At 45.7% G+C, this 18,141-nt stretch overlaps 1 protein-coding gene across 6 annotated transcripts in view; it reads left to right on the top strand.

The window, feature by feature from the left end:
• LRMDA (leucine rich melanocyte differentiation associated) overlaps positions 1-18,141 on the top strand; it is a 1,147,456-nt gene that overhangs the window by 619,040 nt on the left and 510,275 nt on the right. For 5 of the 6 annotated variants that reach the window (XM_030940311.1, XM_030940312.1, XM_030940310.1 and 2 more), the window contains 2 exons: positions 5,128-5,267; positions 16,529-16,646. In XM_030940311.1, the coding sequence (XP_030796171.1) occupies positions 5,128-5,267; positions 16,529-16,646 (258 nt within the window). The remainder of the gene's footprint in view (positions 1-5,127; positions 5,268-16,528; positions 16,647-18,141) is intronic. The other variant, XM_030940313.1, reaches the window with a different exon arrangement.

Raw genomic sequence — 18,141 nt, 5'->3', positions numbered from 1 at the left:
CCAGGAGGCAGAGGTTGTAGTGAGCCGAGATCACGCCATTGCACTCCAGCATGGCCGACAGAGTGAGACCTTGTCTCAAAAAAAGAAGATTTCAGGACATTTCAAGTTGTGTGTGTGTGTCGATGTGTACGCATGTATACATACACTTAACAACTGAATCTTAAATGTTCTTTGAATTGATGAGTTTGTTATTCATTTTGCCATCAGTTTTATGTTGGTCCCTGCATATTTGTATTAATATGGTGGATAGTAAGAGTATTACTGAAAGCCATTCCTACTAATACTGTGGGAACAATTTAACTAGACACAGAAGTGACTGCAAATTATACAAATATTCCCCCACTGAGTCATAATTGTTACTCCTACACAATGTCCCTTTAGGTGGGGATTCCCATAGACACTCCCATTGTCACCCAACTGAAGGGAAAATGTGGTAGAAGAAGTCCTAGTGGAGCGAGACAGTGATATCCACAGATTATAGTGTAAATTACCTACTTTTACAAAAAAAAAAAAAAAAAAAAAATCACATGATCATGTGACTCTATTACCAGGGTCTTTCCCAGGGCATTGGAAGGGGCCTATGCAAGCAAGAAGCCCTTGACGCATGAGCTTTATTAGCTCCATGGTAGATCTACATGTGAAGGTTTACTCAACTTAATCTAGGCCTACTTCCCTGAACATGGTGAGAGGTGACAACCTGCTGGTGGCCCTCGCTTGCTTGCAGTGCCTCCTCAGCCTCAGCGTCCACTCTGGCCGCGCTTGAGGAGCCCTTCAGCCTGCTGCTGCACTGTGGGAGCCCGTCTCTGGGCTCCCTCTGCTTGCGGGGAGGTGTGGAGGCAGAGGCACTGGCAGGAACCAGGGCTGCGCATGGCGCTCGCAGGCCGGTGTGAATTCCGGGTGGACACGGGCTCCATGAGCCCTGCACTCAGAGCCGCCAGCCGGTGCCACCAGCCCCAGGCAGTGAGGGACTTAGCACCCAGGCCAGCAGCTGCGGAGGTTGTACCGGGTCCCCCAACACTGCCGGCCTGCCCGCACCACACTCGAATTCTCGCAGGGCCTCAGCTGCCTCCCGGTGGGGCAGGGCTCCAGACCTGCAGCCCGCCATGCCTGAGCCCCCCACAGTGGGCTCCTGTGTGGCCCGAGTCTCCCTGACGGGCACCGTCCCCTCCTCTGTGGAGCCCGGTACCATCAACCACCCAAGGGCTGAGGAGTGCAGGCACCCTGCATGGGACTGCCTGGCAGCTCTGCCCCGGTCCTGGTGTGGTATCTGCTAGGGGAAGCCAGCTAGGTTCCTGAGTCAGATGGGGACTTGGAGAACTTTTTTTATCTAGCCTTAGGATTGTAGATGCATCAATCAGCACTCTGTATTTAGCTAATCTGGTGGGGACTTGGAGAACTTTTATGTCTAGCTAAAGGATTGTAGATGCACCAATCAGCACTCTATGTCTAGCTCAAGGTGTGTAAATGCACCAATCAGCACCCCGTGTCTAGCTCAAGGTTTGTAAACGCACCAATCAGTGCTCTGTGTCTAGGTAATCTAGTGGGGACTTGGAGAACTTTTACGTCTAGCTAGAGGATCGTAAATACACCAATCAGCGCTCTGTGTCTAACTCAGGGACTGTAAACGTACCAATCAGCACTCTGTCAAAACAGACCAATCAGCTCTCTGTAAAATGGACCAGTCAGCGCTCTGTAAAATGGACCAATCAGCTCTCTGTAAAATGGACCAATCAACAGGATGTGGGTGGGGTCAGATAAAGGAATAAAAGCAGGCTGCTGGAGCCAGCAGTGGCAACCTGTTTGGCTTAACTTCCAGGCTGTGGAAGGTGCGTTCTTCCGCTCCTTACAATAAATGTTACTGTTGCTGATTTTTTGGGTCCTTTAGCAATCACTGCAAGGGTCTGCAGCTTTGCTGCTGAAGCCAGCGAGACCGCAAACCCACTGAGAGGAACGAACAACTCCAGATGCACTGCCTGTAAGAGCTATAACACTCACACCAGCAGTCCGCGGCTTCAGCGAGACAGAGAACCCACCCATTCACTTCCTTCACTCACCACTAAATGTTAGGGCTTCCTTCACTCACCACTAAATGTTAGGAAGTGACTGGCATTGTTATCCAACTCAGTTGTGCAGTATTTCCTGAACTTAAAAGCCTTGCCCATTTGGGGTTCCATTTCTGCATATTCTCACCTTCATACAGTACAAACAAAAAACAGCCAAGCTCTGAGGAATGTTTCCTAAGAGGAAAGTAGGTGTTGGTCCGGCCTTTCCATCTGCAGTAGAGAGGGCTTCCCTCTGTCGTGTAGGGCGGTTGTCTACATAAATAATTAGAATCACTCCAAGTCAGTATGTTAGCACCATGCTGGTAGCCCACTCTCTTGCAGTTCCACAAAAGATACTGTGCTGGTGAGAAGCGGTAGTCAGCTTGTCTGGCTGCCCTCCCTGGAAGAAGGGCCTGGCCTTGAGGCTTTAAGACAGCCTGATCCAGACATGAGCCCTAGTGCTTCTTCGAGCATCTGATGGATTGCATGGGTGGGCTAGAAAGTTGGAGCAAGCTATGGAGGGGAGAAACCTAGCCTGGGACTGATGGCCATGCAGGTCCAGGGCTAGGTCCAGGCCTGGGGTACTCTACCTGAATCCAGTTCTGGGTGTTGGAGGGGGACTTGAGACATTCTGAGGAGGGTGCTTGAAATTTGCATAGGGCACCTGAGGTGTCTGTGCCCATGTCTAAGGGCAATACTAGCAATGAGACTTTTTTCTTTGTTTTTTTTTTTTTTTCTTTGTTTTTTTTTTTGTTGTAGTAATGACTGTGAAGTGTTCAAAGATAGAACCTGTTGGAAAAGCTGAGCTTAACCCTGGAATTGTTCACTGTCATTTTAATTGGCTCCATTTAAATGATTTTCCTGAAGAATATGATGATTGAACTTTAGTGAGTGTATTTTGTCTCCAGGGATTTTGATTCCTGGCCACCCACCCCTCTGTACTCCCAACCTCATCCCCGTAGTGGGATCTTCTCTACAGTCTCTATATGAACTCCCATTCTCACCTCCTCATTCTAGTGTTCCTGTGTGGCCATCTCTGGATGTTATTTGTAAAAGATTTGAGAGATTGAAAACAAACTTCCATGTCCATTTCTCTGTCTTTGTTTAAGAAGCAGGGAGGATGTTGGTGAATTGAAGCCAACAGCAAATGAGTGTGCTCATAACTTTCTTTTGCTAGTTTCTCCTCTGTTGTTAGTTCTCCCTCTTGCTATACTTTCCCCTCTCCTGCTAGTTTTTTCCCTCTTGCTAATTTCCCCGTCTCTTGCTAGTTTACCTTCTCTTGCTAGTTTTTCCCCTCTCTTGCTAATTTTCCCCTCTCTTGCTAATTTTCCCCTCTCTTGCTACTTGACCCTCTCTTGCTCATTTCCCCCTGTGGTTAGTTTCCGTCTCTTGCTAGTTTCCTCCTCTCTTGTTAATTTCCCCTCTTTTGCTTGTGCTCTGCTTTTGGTTGTCTCTGGCTGCTGTCACCTAGGGTATAGCATTTGGCCTTGCATCTGATGGTGGCAGAGCATGTGTACAAAGAATGCTTGAAGGAACTTAGTTTGGAGAGTAAAAGATTTAAGGAAGACACGTGAGCTTCAGATATCTGAAGGTTCATCATGTGGAAGAGAAGAAGTCTTATTCTTTGTGACCCCAAGCAGTTAAATTGGGTCAGTGAGTAGAGGTTAGAGAAAGATTCGATTCTGCGGGAAACAAAAACTGTTATGGTTGTCAGAAATGGAATTTGCTATGTTGTGGTGACCGCTTGGCAAATATTTTAGGGACCTGATTCAGACATTGGTTGGATTTGGAATTCATTCTTTTGTGGCAAGTTGAAATGAAGTATGAGGAAATCTGTGTAACAGCCCAAGGTTAGATAACATCCTCACAGAGCAAGAACATCCCTTTTCTTTGATTTTACCTTCTCCTAGGTTCAAGTGGACCCCACTTCTGGGAACTGTACTCTGAGTTTTTGACTCTTGCATGTGGCATTTCTTCTACCCTTGTATGTTTTATTCCTGTAGCTCTGCTGCCATTCCCTGGCTGGGACCCCCTTTTATCTGCCGACTCGGTTAACTCCTCTCTCATGTGTCTCTCCAAGTCACGGCCTAACCAGGCATGCCTATCTAATCATCACCTTACCTAGGCTCAGCTTGTCTGTATGTGGCTTAAGCCAGGAGTTAGTTTGGGGACTAAGTTGTCATAAACCCTTTCCAGTACCTGTGGTTCTGTGAATCGATGGCTCTTGCCTTATTTGGTTTGGCCGTGGTTGGACAGTGGGTCCCACTGGAGGATGGCTCCTGGAATAATCTCCCCCATCATGCCCCCCTCTGACTTTTCTCTTTCATTCTCTAATTCCCTCACTAACAGAGAAACAATATATTTTGATGAGGCCTTCTGAAATAATTTCTGGTTTTCTTTTTCTGGGTGTTTTTTTTTTTTTTTTTTTTTTTTTTGAGGCAGAGTATCACTCTATTACCTGGGGGCATGATCTCTACCCACTGCAACTTCCGCCTCCCAGGTTCAAGCGATTCTCCTGCCTCAGCCTCCTGAGTAGTTGGGATTACAGGCACCCACCATCATGCCCAGCTAATTTTTGTATTTTTAGTAGAGACGGGTTTTAGCATGTTGGCCAGGCTGGTCTCGAACTCCTGACCTCAAATGATCTGCCTACAAGGGCCTCCCAACGTACTGGAATTGTAGGTGTGGGCCACCATACCCAACTCTTGTTTTCATTACTAGAAAAGAATTAAGTTTTATGGTTTTGCATATTTCAAAACTATTTTACTCTATGGAATCTTCCCTTTTAGTGTGTTTTAGAAACAGAACTATAGAGGAAAGAAAAATATGATGAGACAATCAAGTTTATTCATTCTTCCTCAAGTGATCTGGACTTAGTCTTATTTGCCTTACGAAAAGTTGGGCTGTGTTCCCAACAGTGGGAGTGAAAAAGTAGCAATACCATATACCCACAGCCGAAGTGATTTCAGCCCCCACCCTGAGGCCTCACAGGAGCAGACTGGACTCATCAGCGCCTGTCAGTCATGGCCTATGCTCCTTGCTAAGCCTTTTGTCTTCCTGGACCAAGATCCTTAACCTTTGTCACATCACTGATTTGGAGTACCTGCTGGATCACTTGGCAGAAGTGACACCAGCTCTGGAGTACCTCAGTCTGCTGGGCAACGTGGCCTGTCCCAATGAGCTGGTCAGCTTGGAAAAGGATGAGGAAGACTACAAGAGATACAGGTGAGTGTCCAGGGATTGGAGCATGGTGGGAAAAGGGAAAAAGAGAAGCTTTAGGGGATGATATTATACTCTGGGGTACATAGTAGATGTTTGGTAAACATCAGTGGGCTTCCCATAACAATGTTAAACTTTTACCTTTTGGTAACCTACAGCCATTGTCTCTCCTGGTTGAGGTCACAAAAGCTAAGAAAGATGAAAAGTTATTGCCTTGTCTACTTTTTTTGTGAAATGCCAGATATTAAGTATTTTAGGTTTTGCAAGTTATATGGACTTGTCACAACTACTCAGCTCTGCTTTCATAATGCAGAAGTAATCATACGTAATTTTTGAAAGAATGGGCATGACTTTGTTCCGGTAAAGCTTTATTTACAAAACAGGTAGCAGGCCAGAAATGACCCATGGGCTGTAACTTGCTGACCCCTGCTCTGTGTTGTAAGATCTTTCTGTGGTCTGTCTCAGCATCACCTTGAAGAGAGAGATGACTTCCCAGCAAAATTTAGGGAGCTCATAGACAATCTAAAGACGAAGTCCCACAGGCCCATACCTCTCCACCATAGAGCTATGCTGTGGTGCCCACCAGCCATGTGCTTTGATGGGCTCCAAGTAGAAATGCTTTTCATTCTTCTGTCTACTTCTCAACCATCTGCTTTAAAAGCCCTGATCTAAAATCATTTAGAGAGTCTTTTTGGTCTTACCCATTTTACCAAAGTCACTTAATTTTCCTTCTTCATTTAAAATTGTCTGTGTTCTCATTGTGGATTGTTGTTTTGTAAATGCTTTAATGACATTTTCATGGACCTCTCTCTCCATTATGACATAAGCTCTCATTAAACACCCCACCCGAATAACTCTTAAAAATAACTTAATAAATTTTGTGTATGTATATATGCATATATATACATCTATGTCTATATGTATATGTATATGTATGTGTACACACACATTCATGTACTTGTTCATTCATTCATTCATTCATGGGGCCAAGAAGCTACGTGTGAAGCCAACCATGTAGGCACGTTTTTGTTATTTTTTCTAGAATGAGAGAGGTAGAGAGGGATTGGTCTCAAGTACAGGGCTTATGAGGTTGCAAAAGGAAAAGAAAAGCTAAGAAAAATTTTTTTCTTTTCTTTGTGTACCATCAGCTCTCAAATAATTACTATTTGTTTTTTCTATTGTAACTGGTTGCATTAGCAAAAGTACTAAGACCAAGGTGTATGGGGTCAGATCAGAAGATCTGATGTGGAGTCCAGCTTTGCCAGTGGGATCTTTCAAATGGGAGGACAGTCTACATCAGTATTCCATAATCAAGGATCTGCCTCTGAGTCATCCAAGGTCTTCTGATGCAGTTGGTGGCAATTACAACGCAACAGTCCATAGGTGTTTCTGATGTCCAGTTGGCTTTAGAATTCGGAGACAATCTTCTCCCAACCAGTTACATTTCTTCCTTTACTGTCTCACACCATTTCATAGATTCTATCTTGTGTATTTCTCTCACTTCTTCATGTATTTCCACATCTAGCGAATGACTTCCAGTGGGTAGGAGCTGAGTTGTCTTGACTCTTGAAGCCTCATCAATGCCTAAAGTAGTGCTGGATATGAAAAAAGGACTTGGCACCCCTTTTTTTTTTTTTTTTTCTGGAGGTGGCTTGAAACCACCTTTCCTTCTCAGGAGCTAGGAACTTATAGGGAGATGCAGGGATATTTGGCCATCTCAGATGCCCACTTCCCATTTGGAATCAGAGCCATTTGGATGTTAACAAATGCAGCTAATAAGCAAAGGACTGTGATTCAGACTCAATCCAAGTGCTGGTTATGGGTCATGAATCTTTAGGGAGGGCTGCATTCTACAAGTGTGGTCTATGTCATGGGCTAGCCTGGGCACACTCCAAGCCCATCCTCCCCACTCCAGTTCTGTTCCCTTGGAAGGAGTTGAGGGGTGGGGCTAGGGAGGTGGTTTGTGAGTACACATATGACAAAGTTGCCATGAGAGGCTATATTCTGGAGGTCATACAAAGCCAAAATCATAACTAGTCAAAATTAACTTAGAAAATTTACATCATCCACAAGGATGGCAAGATGCTTGCACTCCGAGAGAAACAGGAACTCAGAACAGCACAAGGAACAGTAAATATGTTCCCATGTAGTTACACATTCACTGCACAGCAACTGGTTGAAGAGTGGAATGGTAGGCTGATTCTCTAGCACGTTTAAATTTTTTATTCATTTAATATCTTTATTTTTTACTGTTGATTTGATGAGTGCTCACACTTCTATATGGAAGAGATAGGTATGTGTTTGATATAGCTCCATTCTGTGGTCTGTAAGCAGATCCGCTTGGTCCTTCCTCGAGTTTGTGCTCCGTTTGCCACTGAGAAATTTTAGGGTTTTGCAATATGACTTTTGACTCTAGAGTTCCTGTGGCATTTATGTTTATACAAAGCAGTGCAGCTGCCTTTTTTTTTCTTTTGGTAAAACATTTTTCTGGCCCTTCATCCACAAAGCATGAGGGTTGCCTGCCTTCTAGCTGTTACCCAGAGCCTAATAGTAGAGCCTCTATGTAAATTTATGTGACATTTTCACTAGAAAATTGCTTAAAAATGAATGATATTTCTACAGTTTACTGTTTTTCACTTTAAGTACATTTTCTGACAATATGTCTTCTATTAATCATTTAAGCAATACTAGGAGCCTTAAAGGACTGTATTCAGAAGCAAGAACCCATGGTTCATTTAGTGCTGTCTGAAAAAATTTCTTATTGATTGGCATCCTCTGTGGTTATGTGATGTAATATTTATAATATGTCACCCAGCCATACATCAAAACAAGTGTGTCTGTTGTTTCATTTCCATGGGAGATGTTGATTTCAAAGAGGTCAGCCCAGTTTTTAGGTCACGTTGTGGCCAACCACTGGACCAGAAATGGGAAGTGACTCGATTTGTGTAGTTATTGGAAATGGCATCACAGAGCTTGAGTTTCTATGGAGTCTTTCCTCCCCTCCTCCTACACTCACCCCTTTCACTTCCTCACTTACCCCCTGTGCACCCAGTTGGATTTTCTTGGCACACATCCCCACCATAAAACAGGCTCATTAAACTTATATGTGAGCATGAACATACTACCAAGTTGTTGAGTAGCACCCTGGCCTCACTGGGGCAGGAGCAGAAACATGCCTGGGGTTTCTCTTCGCCATTCATCATAGTTCATGGCTGAGAAATGTCCACGGCCCTGTTATTATAGGAGCTTAAACCTGTCTGTGATTTTTAGTGTGTACACACCATGCTGCTATTTTGGGATGAATGTTGAATGGAGGTGAACGTGATAATCAGCAGCCTCCAGGATTTGGGCAGGAAGAGAACAGCAGTGCAAGTCTTGGCTGGAGAGACCACCATGCTACTAAGAAATCACTTTGGTGCCCCTTGTGGATTTCAACACTAGCCAAAATAACAAATCAATGTGGGAAAGCTGGGTGCCCAGAATGGTCTATTTCTTGTCTTCCCTTGCCATCTCTTTTTTTCTTTTTGCTACAGAAAGAACAATGGACTGAAGGTTAACAGTAGACAAGTCTGGACCTCACCTTTCAGATAAGGGAGTTGGTCTCATGGTCTTTTAGCTCTTCCTCTGTCACTGAACTCTCTGTCATTGATCCCCTCCTGCCACTCCAGTCTCTGGTTGGCCTTGCTTTCCTCCCTCCTCCCTGTAGGCCCTTCTGTATTCCTTACAACTTTCAGTTATTTAAAACGTGACACCCTTTCTTTGTTCCCCTGCACAGAGCAGCCCTGGGGCCTGCCCAGTGTCTGCAGCACTCAGCCAAAGGGAAGGAGGGAGGGACCCTCCGCTGTCTGGTCTCTCTGGGCTGCCACCATTTCCCAGATGAATAGGAGCTGTAAAACTTGTGGCTTACATAACCCAGTGAGCATTCTCCAGCTAATCTACAATCTGGGCTTTGAAGATCACAAGAAAGCAAAGGTCACGACCCAGAGATCAAAGTGACAGAAGCCCACAGAGTAATTGCCGGTTACCCTCTGTAGAGGGCCTTGGTCTGTCCTGTGGGTGTATTGTTTGCACAGAGACTTCAAACATGCTGCCGGTGAACTGTGAGGAAAATCAGCTGGCCTCTGCCAGTTGTCAGGCATTCGTGAATGCTGTAGGTGAGCTCACCTCGGCTCATTAGAGTGAGATCATTGTCATCTCTCTGAGCATCTGCAGTTATTCTACTCACAGTGTTTGTTCATTACTCTGTGGTCTTTATTGACTTTCTCACTGTCATCATTTACTTGGAGGTGTTGGGGGGTGGTTATATAAGGAAATTGGAATAACGAGAAAGGATGACATGGATATATTTATTGTAAGTCAACTTTGAGCCACATAGAGTTCAAGCAAGGTAACATTTGAAGGACATCATTTGGCCCATCCTCTTCACAGCATGGGTAGAGAAACTGAGGCTCAGAAAGGCAGCAGAGACAGAACCAAGATCACAGGGCAAGATACGCTCAGAGTCTGGCCTCTTTCCCTATGCTATTAGTCCCCAAGCTTTTTGTTACAAAAACTTCCCCTCCTTTTATTTTTCTCCCCAACGCTTTAAAAGCTTTGGTCTCTCAAATAGACTGCACTGAAGCCATTGCTAACTTTATTATTATCATGAAACAGATACATTCAGCAGTTTATCAGGGCTTCTGTTCAGCATGAGGTAACCAGTGCTATTAAACTGAGTTAATGTAATCTAGTCAACAGTGAGGAAGCATGATATTTTGTTGGCAGACTCAACTATCCCATCAAGCTTTGTGAAAGTTTGAGAATGGCACAGATCACCCATTGTTGCCTTTGGGGGTCCCAGGTAGGGCACCAGTAGCTTGTACCATGTCTCCCTGCCTCTAAAGGGTGGAAACAAGAAGGCAGCAAGAAATAACACAAAGAAGCATAGACTGCCATAAATGGAAGAAAATGTCCAATGACCCCATGCCCAGTTCCCGCATGGACTGGAAACTTGGTATTTCTTGAATAGCGTGTCAGAGAAAGAAACATGGCAGCCAACCCCATTCACAGACCATGGAGGCCCATCTGAGCTTTTCTGTGGTTGTGCAGTGTTCCTGGGGAGCAGACATTGCCCTGGGGATAACGGTTACAGGCAGGGGGAAAGAATATCCTCCTCTCTCTCTGAGGTCTGGATGAAAAATGCCTGGGTGTCGGGACTAGAGCAGAGAAAATTGATTTTGGAGAGAAAGGAGAAAAAAAAAGTATTTCTCCTTTTCCTTTTCTCCTTCTAGCAGTTTTAGCTCTCTCGTTAGAGGAGTCCTTTAAGCAAATGGGACATTCTGTGAAAAGAAAGAGGACCTGAAAAGCTCGATGTGCTGGTCTCTCAGTTTTAGGAAATCTCTTTCCAGACAGAGGCAAATGGGTGTTTAAGCACCTTCCCAGGATCCCTGCTCTCCTCTTGATAACCCCACCTTCTGTATCTCAGCCAAGAGCGCCTCTGACTCTACCCCCACCCCTCACCACCCGCAGCCCTGGGGGCTTTCCCCCAGCCACCTTGAGAAGGTCGGGAAAATTGGAGTTGCCCTCTGGAGCTAGGGACGTGAGACTTAGAACTTAGACTGATCTCTTTTCATTAAGCAGTGCCCTGGCTTAACAAGCAGTTTTATAAATCTGAAGCTGTCTCCGGGTGTCGCAGGATTTATAGACGGGGGTTTCTGCCATAAAGTGGTTTATGATGGCTGCCTTCTGTGTTATTAGTAGCTGTCTCTTCCTTCAACCATTGCTGTTTGATAATAGCCTTAAAACACCCAGAATTACTTACCTGCAAACCCCATTCCCGATAGCCCCTGTTGACAGTCTGAATAAGTTTAGTGCCCTTTTGTTGTACTTTACCTTCAAAACAAACTGATTGAACCATCAATAGCTCGTGGAAGCTGACAGAGGGATGTCATCTGGACTAGCCCTTGTGATTGCAGGTTATCTGGGGGAGTTAACCTTCCCGCATTGTTAACTGAAATGTTTTATGTACTATGCAACTTTAGGATACGGCTGTGATAACCCCAGTAACTAAGTAATACATCACAGTAAAGAGGTTTTGGTGCAACAAATAACCCAGGATTAAATTTACAAGGGTTGAATTGATATTGTAAAAGCCTTCATTCTGTGGCTTCGGGAATCCTCTCTTGTATTTTTATGGCAAACTTGTATTACACTCAGGATTGAAGCTGTGGTTTTGACACCCTGACGTGACCTAGAACAAAGGGAAATAGATCTCCCAGGACCACGAAAGGACAGGCAGGCAGGAAGCCCACTGACTTATCACTTGGCATTAAGGTTTGGAGCCAGTTCCAAGCCATCAAGGGGCAAGAAGATCTGGCAGACATGGCCACTGGCTGGGCTCTGTGTACTGCAGGCATTGGGGCAGGGCAGGCCTTAGCAGAACTGGAAGGAGACTCTTACTGCTGCCTCACCACCCTCCTAATTTCAAAGTTATTATTCCTCTTGGTGTTATTTTCACGAGGACATTGGTTCTCAGCAGGACCAGCAGCATCAGCGTCACCTGGGGACATATTAGAAATGTAAATTTCAGGCCCAGTTCCAGAAATACTGAATCGGAAACTCTGGGGATGGGTCCCTGCCAGTCTGTGTGTTGGAAAGTCTCCAGGAAATACTGATGCCCACTGAAGTTTGAGAACCACTGTGCAAGAATAGAAGCTCACTGAGAGAGCACAGATCTTCCATATTGCTTATCTCCTGTTGACACCTGACTCAGGTCCTGACACACGGTAGCTGTTCCATAATTACTTGTTGAACAAGTGAATGTATGAGTAAGTAAATGAAAGAAGATACCTCTATGAAGGAACTTTGGACCCTGGGCTGAATCTCAGATGGAACTATTTGGGGCAAGTCCTCCTAGTGTCCCTCAGACCTCTCCAAGCAGCATCTACTTGGAAACTCAGGCTGGCCCTCGGGATGGGTGCCAAGTCATCCCTTATTTCAGGGGGTGACTGGCAGCCTGTGTCAAGGGCTGTCTCTTTGATTGTGTAAGAAGAGTGATCTGAAAACAGCAGCTCTTTGTCATCTAAAATTTTTAACTAGCTTAAAAGCCAGCACCTCTCTCTCTCTCTTTCTCCTTTGATTTCAGGGCTGTGATCCAAAGTGAGGCAAAATGACAATGTGCGGTCTGTTGTCATCGTGGTTCCTGCCAGCCCCGTGAAGGCATCTTTCACTCCATCGTTAAACATTGGCTGATTTTCTAATACTGATGTTTTCTTCACCTGAATATTCATCTTTTCCCACCCTACACTTAGTGGGTGTCTTTACTCCCTGCGCGTCACTCCTGACATATTGTTTCTGTCTGTACATGTCTTTATTTGAAAGAGTCTGTTGTCATCAAGACTTTTCTGCTACAAGCAGAAGATGGAAGTTTTCTCTAACATTGACTGAGGCCGGTGGGAACTCTACTGGAGGATAGAAAAGATATTTGGTGGTGGCTCGTGCCTGTAATCCCAGCAGGTGGATCATTTGAGGTCAGGAGTTTGAGTCCAGCCTGGCCAACATGGTGAAATCCTGTCTACTAAAAATACAAAAATTAGCCAGGAGTGGTGGCACACACATGTAGTCCTAGCTACTTGGGAGGCTGAGCAGGGGAATTGCTTGAACCTGGGAGGCAGAGGTTGCAGTGAGCAGAGATCATGCCGCTGCTCTCCAGCCTGGGCAACAGAGCAAGACTCCATCTCAAAAAAAAAAAAAAAAAAGAACGAAAGAAAGAAAAGAAAATATATTTGGACATTTTGTGGCACTTTCTTGATTTTGGGTGAGGTTAGCAGGTATTTGGAGAGGGAAGGGAGAACCCAGGGTAGGAAAGAGGACAATAGATTGAGGCCAGGGAGGAAACGGGAAGTAGCCAGAGTCAAATTGCCAGGACATCAGGCATGGGGTGGACATTTCTGAAGGAAGAAAAGAATTTCATAATATTTTGACCTTAACAATGAGTCCTGTGTAGGTTATTCCTGCAGACCTCTAAATTATTCTCTCTGGCTTTGGGTTGGTCAGCCAAGTCTTTTACCTGGATAAGCATATGCAGGCCACTTGGTGATAATGTCACTGCATCCTTGGGGTGTTGCTTCCTCAGCTGGAAACCTCTGTGGCTGGTGGTGCCTTTGCCTGAGCTTTGCTTGGGCCTGCTGGGCTTTTTCCACCTACTCAGCCTGGCGGGCTGCACTTGGCTCGTGCTACCGGTTCAGATCCCATGCCTGCCAAGAGTGAGCCAGGTGTGGAGCTGTGAGGGGTACATGAGCAAGCAAGCACAGGGTCTGGCCACTGCACACAGCCAGGCATGCTGGCAGCAGTGGGCTGGGCATCTCCAGGCACTGGCATGGGCACCAGCTCCCTGCGAGGCTGTGTCTGGACCAGGCATACCACAACCAGCTTCCACTGTAGGCACAGGGGAATGTGGTGGCACCTGGAATCTTGAAGATGACAGGAACCACAGAGCCCCAAAGAGGGTGTCACAGCCTTAGCTTGGGTAGCTCTTAGGTCTGGGCTCCCCAAGGGCCACAGCTCTTCTCTCTGTCTCATCACCCACAATGTGGCCAGCACGGGGACATGTTTCAGCCCTGTTTGTGTTACAGCTCTTTCAGTCCTGCCATTTGGTGGGTCCTGAGTTCTTGTCCCAGATCCAGAAAGAATGAAGTATGCACACAGCTGGAGGGTGAGCAAGGCAAAGAGGTGCTTTATTAAGCAGCAGTACAGCTCTCAGGACAACTAAAGTGAGTAGCTCCTTTCTGCAGGCAGGTCATCTCAGTGTCTGTGCAGCCCTCAGCAGAGAGAAGACCCAAAGTGGGTAGCTCCTTTCTAGAGGCAGGTTGTTCCATCATCTGCCTGAGTCTGGCTGAGTCTGGGGTTTTTATGGGCTTCAGAGGAAAGGAAGTGCATGCTGATTGGTCCATGGGTGGCCATGGCAGGGCCCAGAAGAGGTACCTTAAGTTCTCACTCCAATTTGTGAAACTGGCAGCCCAGCCCCTATGCTTTAGGCCACCCCTGGCTTGATGGTGGGATTTCACCAGGGACACACCCCTTTCCACCTAGGAGCCTGTCTGCCTCCTGCTGCCAGCCATCAACCTGCTGACTACAGTGCCCATGGCACCTAGGCTGTTTGTGCCAAGGGATGCCTGCAGGCCCATGCTGAGTTCTCCTCAGCTGCCCCTTGGCCTCCTTGCTGTGCACATCAGCACCCAAAGTCCACAGGGGGCCAAGGTGGCAGGGAGCTGGTGTTTCAGTACTGCTCCAAGCATGTACATACCCAGCCAGCTTGTGACAGTGCCTGGGCTTGGCCACAAGTTTGCTCCGAAATTGGAGTGGGCATTGGGAGTGGGGAGAGGCCAGGCAGCAGGAGCAGGCACTCCCAAGCCTGCCAGGTGAGGGGGGCTTCCCAAGCCCGGAAGAGCACAGGGATGCCTGGGTCTGCAGCTGCAGCTGGGCAGCTGCAGTTGCACATGGGAGCAGGGGCTCCTGCCCCACCAACTCAGGAGGGCTTGGGTTTCCTGCCTGTTTCTGGCTCCTGCCAGCTCCGCAGAGCAAACAGTCCCTACTGCAGCTGGTGTATTTGCAGCAATTGCTCCAGATGGGCTGCTACTGCCACCAATAAAGAGACCACCTTATGAATGTGGAAGGTGGCCTTGGGATCCCAAGGCTCCAGTGAAGGCAAGTCACACTGTTCCAAGTAATATCCTCATTGAGGAACAGCTAGGGGCTTGAGGTTGCTTTAAGATGTGGTTCCTTGATGCCCATTTGAGATTTCCTATTTCTCCTTTTCCATTGAGTTTTCAGTCAGTAGACCCCTTTACCACTCTATGCATAACCTCAGTCTTGGCACTTAGCTATGCCGATTCCTAATTTCTGCATGTGAGTGTATAATTTCTGTTACACTGAGAACACCTTTGAGAGCAGGAAGCATGTTGTAATCACATCTGTATTCCTAAGGCCCAGCATAGTAGGTGATCAAGAAATAGATGTGCAACTGAAATAAGCTGGTATGTTATTGACTCCATTCTAATGCCAGTTTTCAAGATGTGGTGAGAGTGAGCAAAGAAATTTGTTGCTGCCTTCAAGAAGCTTATAGTTTGGGTAAGGACATTAATGAACACCAAGAAAATAATTAGAAAACAACAAAATGTTAGACTTTAAGGTGCTGATAGCATATTCTAGGAGTCCTGAGAAGGGAGAAAGCAATGTAGGGTGGAGGTGTACAAAAAAACCTTCATAGGAGATGAGGCTTGAAAGATGAGTATATGCTGAGGAGGCTGGGTGTAGGAAGGAAATGACAGATTCCTTTGGAGATAACCCATTGCTCTTGACACTGGGTACTCACCTCTTGAGTGGGGTGGAAACAATTCACTTGTTTGATTGATGGACTATGGAACCTGATGGAAAGCATCTTGGTTAGTGACTGTCCCTGATGAGGGAGAAGTATAGACCCATATCCATACCTGTTATACATTTATTTGTGCGTTTATATGACTATAGCCTGGCCAAGTGGTTATTCTTGTCAACTCCATATATACCTATTTGAGGACAGTTAATTACACTAGCAGTCATTGGCTTATTTCTGGAGTCCGTATGTATGCCAAAGATTTTTTCCAGGGAGATGGAGAGCACCTAGCATTTGTTGGGCCATTAGTATCTCCTAAAAATTAACCCCCGCTATTTCTCCTTGATAATCTTCATAGGACAGAGTATGGAAATAACCACATGTATTATCGATGGATGATGCTAAAAAGTTATTAAAACCCCTGCCTGATTTCTCAAGGAAGCATTTCTCAGCTACATGTGTTCCTCACTTGTAACCCATAGTCATCCAGGTCATTACATTCTATGATACAGATGACCCATAGGAATGGCAGTGACATAAAGGGTACAATTAATTTATAGGTTTATTTTACTGAGAACTATGTAGCCAAGAAGCTGAGCCTGTTTTCCAGACTGAAAGGAAGGGAATACGTTGATAGGGTGCTACTGGCTAACCCACGTGTGTGTGTGTTTACCTTTGAGCCTAGTGTACCATTAGTGTGTGCTTCTAATGTTTAGTTGTGCATCTGTGTAAGATAGAAGCATTCTGACTTCTCCAAGGAGCAATTGTTTATTCTTTGTGAAAGAGAGGAGGAGCAGCCAAGGTCTAAGTTCCGGAAGACCGGATGGTGTGGATTCTTGAAGATAAGACAAGCTGTCCGGATCTCTGAGGCTGCCACACAAACCTTCCTGAGTTGTCTCTGACTCTTGCCTTCCAGATGCTTTGTTCTGTACAAGCTGCCCAACTTGAAATTTCTGGATGCCCAGAAAGTAACCAGACAAGAACGAGAGGAGGCATTGGTCAGAGGAGCCTTCATGAAGGTGGTGAAGCCCAAGGTGAGCTGCCTACTCGCTGTTCTTCACAAGGGATTTACATCTCATGGCAGTGCTTACACCCCAGGGCATGGAGAATGTCCTCTGAGTGTTTAGAATGCAGTTGGGATCTCACATGAAGAGTCCCTCCATAGATACATTGTTAGCCAAACTTGAAATAGGATTAGGTGTAAACTGGATCTTCCTGTTTTACCAATAAAGCAGCACTATGCATAGCCCAATGGTGAAGTTCTGTAGGGGACTGCAGGTCTCCTTCTTGAAGATATTCACTAAGTGGGGCCTCTGCAGGTTTGCAGCTGAGAAAGGAGAAAGAGGAAAGCACTGGGCATGGGTGGGCTTCTGGGGTAGGTGGGATTCTTCCAGTACTTCAGAGGGGGCCTTTCTTGTTTGCTCCCAAAGGGAAGCTGGGGAAGAGTGCTTTTCTTCCATCATAGGCAAGGGCTCCACAGCTCTCTGAGATATCGTTAGTGTGGAAGGCGATGTTTTCTGACAATGTGTCCCTAGGCTGGCATGTGCTCCCCACATGTATCTCTCCAGAGCTGATTAGAATGGTGTTCACTGACCTCTCCTTTACCAGCTGAGTCTGTAAGTGAATTTGGTGTCATCCTAATGGCAGCTCTGATGAGGCAGTGGAGATTTGGCTTGGGGTCTTGGATTCAGACACAAGGAGATTTTTTACGACATGGATGTCTGTCTCTTTGGGAGGAGTTGGGAGTCCTTCAGTGAAGCCAGAGGCTGGGAAATGGACTCAATGACCCCTGATGACCTCCTTGGAGAACCCTCTGCCTTGAGGCTCTGTGGAGCTGTGTGTGACCTCCCATGAGATTGCAGCTTGTGTGTTGAAAACGCTGGCACTGATATCCTAGAAGTCTAGTTTATCCTCAGCTATTGACTTACAGCACTCTGCACATGCATTGGAAGTGATTAAAGGGGGGAAAGAAAAAACAAAAACAAAACAGAACAATGAAACATCTTCCATCAAGTTGCTCTGCTGGCAGCAGACCTCAGGCCACTTTCTTTCCCTGAATCCATGAGATGCAACTTATTTTCCAGTATGCTGAATAAAATTGCTAGCAGTTGTGGAAATGTATGATATGGAGTGTATATTACTGGCAGATAAATGTATTGTTACCTCTTTCAGCATGTGGGAAATTAATTGAGTGATTCATTTCATAGCTATTAAAGTGTTAACAGTGCTCCCTATCGAGGCACAGGTTTGATGTATTGCACACGACTGCCTTTAGTTGTTCTAGCTTTTGTAATTTTTCCAAATGAAATAATTTATTTCTTGGCCTTCTTTTTGTTTGTTTTTGGTGAAAACAGTCCAGAGATAGCCAGCATGACCAAACCAAGCAAAAGTACAACAAATGAACTCTATAATATCCTGGGTTATTATAAATAACCTGCCCACCCTACATATCTCATCTTCTTGTATACATGTGTATACCTGTGTGCAGAGTAGATCAGTATTTCTCCTGTGCTCATTGGCTTTGATGTT

The sequence above is a fragment of the Rhinopithecus roxellana genome, chromosome 11 (assembly GCF_007565055.1).
Source record: "Rhinopithecus roxellana isolate Shanxi Qingling chromosome 11, ASM756505v1, whole genome shotgun sequence".
In the NCBI taxonomy this organism is placed as follows: Eukaryota; Metazoa; Chordata; class Mammalia; order Primates; family Cercopithecidae; genus Rhinopithecus; species Rhinopithecus roxellana.
This window is presented reverse-complemented; position numbering and strand designations above follow the sequence as displayed.